This window comes from Nestor notabilis, unplaced genomic scaffold, assembly GCF_000696875.1.
Source record: "Nestor notabilis isolate BGI_N333 unplaced genomic scaffold, ASM69687v1 scaffold5828, whole genome shotgun sequence".
NCBI lineage: Eukaryota > Metazoa > Chordata > Aves > Psittaciformes > Psittacidae > Nestor > Nestor notabilis.
In genome coordinates, this window is record NW_009940469.1 from 1 (window position 1) to 7851 (window position 7851).

General features: G+C 49.8%; 1 protein-coding gene across 1 annotated transcript in view; it reads left to right on the forward strand.

The window, feature by feature from the left end:
* Window positions 1–97: 97 nt before the first annotated feature.
* Window positions 98–7851, forward strand: part of LOC104410248 (nucleolar and coiled-body phosphoprotein 1-like) — a gene marked incomplete at its 5' end in the record, with an annotated part of 18961 nt that continues 11207 nt past the window's right edge. Inside the window, 7 exons of the mRNA XM_010020360.1 lie at window positions 98–153; window positions 2167–2309; window positions 2996–3102; window positions 3381–3738; window positions 4531–4625; window positions 5082–5318; window positions 5934–6203. Of these exons, the coding sequence (XP_010018662.1) occupies window positions 98–153; window positions 2167–2309; window positions 2996–3102; window positions 3381–3738; window positions 4531–4625; window positions 5082–5318; window positions 5934–6203 (1266 nt within the window). The remainder of the gene's footprint in view (window positions 154–2166; window positions 2310–2995; window positions 3103–3380; window positions 3739–4530; window positions 4626–5081; window positions 5319–5933; window positions 6204–7851) is intronic.

The following is a 7851-nucleotide window of genomic DNA, read 5'->3' on the forward strand; positions in this document are numbered from 1 at the left end:
GGGGAGGACGTGGTGCCGTTATCCCGGGGGGTGCTGCTGTCTGGTGTCATCCTGACCCGGCGCTGGTGCCTGACTCGTGTCCCCTCTGCTTTCACAGAAGCTGCTCCCTTCCCTCTCGGCGTCTCTCGAGGACATCTTTACCCACTGGGAAAAGTAAGTCGAAGAGGGAAATGCCCGTGGAATAGATTCCAGGCTGTGTTAACGTCCAGGCTCCATGGTACATGTGAGCTTTATGTGCTAGAGTTTCCCGTTGTCAGAGTACTTCTGAGGATAACCGTGCTCAGCAAATTCTCCTCCTCGCCTCTGGTTTCAGATTAATTCATTTCAAATGTTAAAGGTTACTTCGGTTTAAAATTTCCTGAGCTTGGGGATAAGTTGTCACACTCTAGTTTTGAGCAGCTGATGCTGTTCTTGGCAGTCGGGGTTAATACTGGAGTATTGTGGGGCTCAGTTAAAAAATCCTTTCCCCTAGTACTGTTTCACTTTCACTTTAAAGCCACGTGCTTTGCAGGAGTATTGACCCATACAGGGAATTAGAGCAGATGTTGAAATACCAAACCTTGACACAGGTCATGTATATTCTGACTCAGAGGAAGTCTCTTGGTTTCAAGCCTATCCTTTCAAGCCTTTACATGTTCAGCCCAGCACCTTCCTGTGTAGTTATTCCAGTGAGTGAAGGTCTGCAGCGTGGAGCCTCCCCTCTGGGGTGCAGTGATGTTTGCTCCCACCCTGTGCACGCTGGCTTTGGTCTGACGCTGGTGGCAGCCGCAGGGCCGGGTTGTCTGGAGCTGGGATTCTGTGCCCACACTGGAGTGAAGATGCTCCTCAGCATGGCTGTGTCAGCAGCCTCAGGAAGGGGGTGTTTGCTTCAGAGGTGTGTTTCGCTAGAACACCTCGTGCCTTGATGCTGCCCCAGTTCTTGTGTCTCCATGATTTTGTTGAGCAGGAGAAAGACTGGATCCAGGTGAGGATGTAGCAGCGTAGAAACAGGCTTTTACAGTTCCCTCCCTCTAACAAGTGTCTTCGGGCACTGCTGTTTCTCCCCACACAGTATCCATGTGTCACTCACAACTGATTCTCACAGTAGTCCCTGTTGTGCTGTGACCTGCTGCTGAATCAGGAAGGGTTTGTAGCGTCAGAGCTGCCTGTTAGAGTAGTGAATTGTTAGAGTAGTGAACAGGACTTAGTAACAGCAAATGTGCCTTTGGCTTTGCCTGCTTGCAAAAACCTTGCTGTTACAGCTCTGCTACTAAAACGCTCTAATAATAAGCACAATCTTTACTGGCCAAATTGTTAAACTAATCTCATATCGGATGAACAAGTAAAATAAACTAAACTGGCACAAAGTGAGGGGCTTTGGTAACTGTGTGTGTCAGCGCTTAAAAGTATTGCATGTGTGAATCACACAGATGTGTGCCAGCTGTTATCCTTGTAATAAAGCAAGTGCATTACCTATGTTTTAATTAGAACATTAAAGAGTACTTCAGCCACATCATCTGTTCTGGTACATACAGATGGGATTCAGAGCCTGGAGACATCTTTCTCCAGCTTGACGTTTTAACACAGTTGAACAGCCAAAGTGTCTAATGCTCACCTGTGGCCTCTTCCTCCCCTTTTTCCAACACATCTTCCGCAGGTCCAGCTACTTTCTGTCTTAATTCTCTGTGCAACCTTTTTGTGTCCTTTTGGCCTGTGAGCCCAAGTTCCAATGGCTTTTGCAGTCTTCAGATTCACTTCTCCTGGCCTTGTGGCATACCAAGACCTCTTTGGGGCTCACTGTCCTGACCCTGGGGCTGCACTTACTGACTGGCTGTAGCTGCCTCCTGGAGAAGGAATTTGTCCTGTAGGATGCTTTTGCTCTGTGGTGAGCACCAGCCTGGCCATACACATTTTTCCTTCTCTGCTGAAGTGAGGAAGAATCTACCTAGGACAGAGGAGAAAACACGTGCAGTGTTACCTCTGCGTATTGCAGGGAACATGTTGCTCTCAGGAGCTGTCCCCTTGCAGGTTAGTGAAGTATCTCTCCCACCCCCTTAGGAGCTGTAGAGGAAGGACACTGATTGCTCTTAGATAGCAGCCTGACCTGAGAGTAGGTGAAGAATTGTCTTTTATTCTTTTTAAGACACCTTTCTTTCCCCCATTCTGATGCAAATTCTGTTCCCTCAGAACTCCCTCGAATTCCAGGAGAAGAAAGGTGAGTGATGATGAGGAAGCCATCCCTGAAAAGATCAGAGTTCCTGATCCTGTGAGCAGCTCTGAGAGCTCAGAGAAAGAAGAGGACGAGAAAGAGAAGGCAAAAGCTGCAAATGGTAGGAGCCTTTCACCTACCTGGAGTTGACAGAGTGGGACCAGAGGCTTGTGTAGGAGCAGCCTGACTTGCTTGGATAGAGAAAATGCTCATAAAGCGATGGTTATTCCCTTGTGTTCAACTGATTTGTCACCCCCTTCTCAGGTGAAGTTTCGGGAGCACAGATGTCTGCTGGAGCTAGAAAAAACCTGTTATGATTCACTGGGAAGGGATGGGTGGTGTTGCTTGGATGAAGCCTTGGGAACCTAACACTGCCCACTGTGGGGCACCTTCTCGTTGGTCCTAGGTGTGTGTGGGCCAGCAAAGGCAGGCTTGGGTTTCATGGATGAAGAAAGGACTCATTAGTTGGTCTGGAAAGTCTCTGTCTTGAGGTGGGGATGGATCCCTGATTTGGCTTGTGTAGTCTAACAAAACCCCATGTGTCTGACACATTTTGGCTGAGTCTCATCTGCTGTAGACCAGCCTTTGGGAACAAGCAGGTCTTGGCAGGTTCCTTGTCTTGGTAGTGGGGAGAGGGATGAGGTGGAGGAGAGAAGCACTTGCCTGTTGAAGGACAGTGTGATGGTGCTGGGGCAGGTGTGGAGATGGGACCCTGCCCTGCCTGCTGGGGCCTTCCTGCAAACCAGAGACTGTCCTGATGTGAGAGGTGCACTCACAGGGTTGTCTCTGTGGCTCTCTCCCGTGCAGCAGTCAGCCTTCCTCTGGCCACCAACTCGGGAGTGAATGTAGAAAGCAGTGAAGAGGATGACTCCTCATCAGAAGAGGAGACACCAGCTGGAAAAGGTGCAGTTGCGGTAAGGCAATTCTTCTCTTGGCTTTGAAGGCTGATAGTACTCTGGGGTCAGGACTGTCCCAGGCTCATCACGTGTAGAACTGTGGGCTGGGATAGAATTCATACTTAAATGACCCTCCTATGCTGGCACAAGCCTTCTATTAGATATCTGTCCCCCAAGTGCTTCCCTGAAGAGCTCTATGGCTTGCCTGGCTGCCGGATTGCTGTTCAAGATAATGTTGTGTCCAATTTAGCCCCTCATCTGTCTGCAGGCTTCTGATTTTCTTCTGTTCCCTGTAGGTGACACCAGCTGTGGTGAGTGGCAAAGCTGCCACCAACTCCCTGCACTCTCCCAACAAACCCACTGCCCCGACAGGCAAAGCAGCTGTGCCCTCTGCTGCAGACAGAACTGTGGTCTCAAATAAACAGCAGCCCAATGCAGCAGCTGCATCTCCAGCCAAGGCTGGGCAGAAGCTGCCTGGTCCTGGGAAGCCTGGACATCCCACAACAGCCACGACCAAAGCAGGTCAAAGCAAAGCACCAGTAACGACCAAAGCACCGGAAAGCTCCAGCAGCAGCAGCAGCGGCAGCAGCTCCTCATCAGAGAGTGAGGAGGAAAAAGAGACACCGGCTGTGAAGGGCCCAGCGCCCAGAGTGGGTAAGGAGCCAGCGGGATGTGGTAGATGCATGTGTGCTTCAGCTCCAGCATGGAATCAGGTCCGAGCTGTGCCTTCAGCTTGTGCCTTTCAGCTCCCGTGCTGGAAAGCTCAGAGCGACACTTGCTTCTAGTGAGAATGCTGCAGAAGAGCCAGCTCCGGAGCTCTGTGGGATGAAGCCAGCATGCCTGCTCCCATTTCAAGCAGCAGATTCTGTGCTGAGATGTCTGTCTGGCAGCACCCAGCACTATGGGGTTGGAGATAAAAGCATAGCGTATCTGGAGGAGATGCAGTACTAACACTGCAGATGCTTTGAGCTTTTTGGAAAGGCGCTGCAGCATCTCCTCTATATTCCCACTTGTAAAGTGATTGCTTTTCGGTTTTGAGGTCTTTAGGGAAATCTTTTACTGCTTTGAAGTATGTGTGTTGGGAGAAGCTCTGAAAATGGTCCTTCTCTTGGCTCTTTTCCAGAGGAGGTCCAGCCATGCTGGACCATGCCCCTGCAGGGAGCTGTGTGTGGCTGGGCAGCTCCTGTAGGGTCAGAGGGTGGCCATGAAGGATTTCCCATCTCTGCCTGCACCTGAAGGAGGTGTTTGTGGGCCAGTGTTTGCCTGGAGAAGCTGTTCCCAGCAGGCCACTGATGCTTTCAGCAGGGCTAGGCCCCCTTCCCTGCAAATCCCCTTGGCTCTCTCTGTGGCTTGTTTTGTTTTCCTGACTTCAAAAGCCACATTAGCATCATGCTCAGGGAGCTCAGAGCAGGCAGCAGCTGTGACATCTCCTCGCTTGTGTTTCAGAGGTGAAGCAGGCAGCTGGGGCTGCTGAGAGCAGCAGTGAGGAATCAAGTGATGAGACGTCCTCCGAGGAGGAGCTTGCAACTCCAGTGGTCCAGGTAACCTCTCCAGCCCAGGTTCTTTGTCTCCAGGAAATCACTTCCCTTCCCTTGAAGTAGAGAGGGAATGCTGCAATGCTGTATTCTGACAACACCCCCTTCCCTGGGTGTGTGAGATCTCCAAAGCCAGAGAAACATGCTGTGTGGCTGAGAGTCCCACTAACCCCTGCCAGCATCAACCATTCCATCCCCATTCCTCTTAGTGACTGAAGTTGAGGGAGATCATTTGGTCTGTAGGAGGTGATTGGTGTGCAACTGCACAGATATAGTCAGGCAATCCATGGAGAAAGTGGTTTACTTCAGATGCTCCCTAGCCTGTGGATCTGAACAAGCCTGTCCTGGTCAAATGAGCAAGGTAGCCTTCTTTTAAACGGATTCCATGCAGTTACAGGTCTCAATGGGTTTCTTCTAAGATGTTAACTGATTGTGATTCCCTTTTGTTCCCCCTGTTCCCAGGCAAAAGCAGCTGTGAAAACAGTGCCGGTTAATGCAGCGCCTGTGAAAAGTGCACCTGTACCTTCCGTGTCCCTCAGGAGGATTGCAGTGAGGCAAACAGCAGTGACACCAACCCAGGCCAAACCCGCAGCCACAACGGTTCCTACAACGGTTCCTGGGGCTGCGAAGCCCGACGACACATCAGAGAGCAGCGACTCATCCGACAGTGAAGATGAGGAACTTCCATCAGTAACCCAAGTGCGTCTGTCTGCTCTGTCTCTCCTTGCATGCCCCTCCAGGGCTAGGAATTGCAGCAAAAAGGAATTGTAAATGCATGTAGTGTATGGCAAGATCATACTGGGGATAGGAGGCAAGAGGCATGGGGTGTTTAAAGGCACCTCGATGTCTTTGCTCAAGCTATTGTGCCCTTCTTAAAAATAATAACAAAAAAATCCATCAGTACTTTTAAATAAAAACCCCACAGCAATTCCTTTCCCACCTGAAGAGGCAAATTGTCATGGTTGAATTTGCCTCCCAGCTGTAAATTACAATAAGTAGTGTCTAATTTGTCAAACTGAAGTACAGCTCAGCTTCCCCACTGTGGAGAGTGCAAAGTGCTGCAATGCACCTCACTGGAGGGGACTGGTAATATCACAGGCTGATGGAGAATTCCTGCTCTTGCTTTCTCATCTTGGGAGACTATCCCCACACAGCTAGATGAAAGGATGCCATGTGTCCTGCCAGTTGCTAATCTTCCTTTAGCATTCACCTATCCCAGGGGGCTCTGAAATCTCTTCCATTGATTACAGTGTGAGCAAAATGAATTATGCTGCTGTGATATTTGCCTTGTTTCACACTGTTTGTCTTGTCCAGACAAAGCCACCTCCAAAATCCAACCAGGCCGTCCCGTCTCCAGTGAAACCTACACCAGCAGCGTCTCTCTCTGGCAAAGCAACTCCAGCAAAAACACTTCCACTCTCCCAAGGGAGGCCAGCACCAAAGCCAGCAGTGCCAAAGCAGGCCAAAACCACACTGGGAAGGACTGCTGCTCCCACAAAGCCTGCTGAAAGTGCAAAGCCAGTGGAGAGCTCTGACTCTTCAGGCAGCGACGAGGAGGATCATCCTGTGCCTGTCAGCCAGAAGGTAGGGAATACTGTGTTCAACTCAGTGCCAAGGGGTGGGATATGCAACAAAATTGTTTATCCCTTTTTAAAATGCTGCTACTGATCTTGAAACACCAGTAGCATGTTGTATCTCAGTCCCTCAGAGAGGAAGATCCTTCTTTCTACTTGGAATCCAGAAGAGAGTGGGGGGTTAACCTTCTTGGTACCAACTGTTTCACTCATGCTTTTCCCCTCAGAATGCCCCAGAGAGCCAAGACCAGACAGCTTGGTCTTGGTTCTCCTGTGAGGATTTGTTTAGGACCTCTCTTGAGAGAAGGACCATGAACTTAGTCTGGACTCAAGTGACTGAACTCAAAAAGAAGCAAATCTGCTTTTGAGAGCATCCTTAGGCATGTTGTACAGAGACCTGCACTGACTCTGAGCTGCAGGGCCCAGCAGAAATTGCCCTGAGTGCAGCATTTTGGAGATGGCAGCTATTATCTGCAAGGGAGGAAGGGAAGCCGGGGGCAGAGCCTCACGTGTCCTGGCAAGGAGGCTCTTTGTCAACACATCCTTTCACTATTGACAGGCAGGAGTCAGAGGCTCTGCATTTTTGTCTTCATAGCCTTGGTCTGCTAAGGTGGGTGGAGGGGGATGGATCTCTAACAGTTGGCTCTGTGCTGCTCTCTTCCTGCGTGATTCTATGTGAAGATTCAGTTCGGGGTGGCAGGAGCAGCTATTCTGATAGCTGTGCCATGGGGTCCTGCTGTAAAACTGTCGAGACTCACCCATGTTAGGAGAGTTGTAGGTGAAGGATATGCTGAGGTAGGTTTGTTTCCCCCAAGTGTTGATTGGAAGCTGGCAGCAGCAGGTAGCTGTCTTGCCAATGGTTATTTAACCACTTCAGCATCTTCTTGCAAACTGGTGATTACCTCTCAACAGCCACAGTCAGCAAGGAAGAGCTTGTCATCAAGGAAGCTCTATTTTTGCCAAACAGGCTGTTTCTTCACATATAAGTAGCCTACAGGCAGAGACCACGAGTGAAGCCTGAAGATAAACCATTAGGCTTAGCTGTGTCCACAGTCCTGTCCTCCTAGTCAAACTCTTCTTAACTCATCCTCACCATCTGCTGCTTGGGCATATGCTAACCACTGACTTGCTGTATCCTGCAACTTCCTCTGGCTTCTGTGCAAGATCCAAACAGATACAGAGCGTTGGAAGCTGCTTCATCTTTCCCTGTGGGGGTGGATTAGCACAATTAAAATGAACATCATGCTTAAATTGAACTGCTTAATTGGTATGTTTACCCCTGAAGATTCAGGAATATTTAGTCAAAGAAGTTGACAAGGTGTTTGCTTATTTGGGAATGGGGAAGGATGGTGATGGGGCACAGCCTAGATTGATCTTAAAAGATGCTGTGAGCTGGTTTTCTTCTGGAACTGCTAATTCTGCTCTGCTTCCTCTTTCCTGGATGTTTTGGACCAAAGATGGCACTCAAGTCCTCTGCGGGCAGGCTTCAGCTTCTGCTTACCAGGACTGGGCATGAGATGCAGGTGTGTGTTTAGAACCTGTGTCTTTCTTTAGCATCCCAGGAAAACCCATGCAGGCTGCACTGGTGGAAGCTGTGCCTGCAAGTTTTTATCGTGCACCACAGGCCAAATCTCCCACCAGATGGCGAGTCTCTTTCC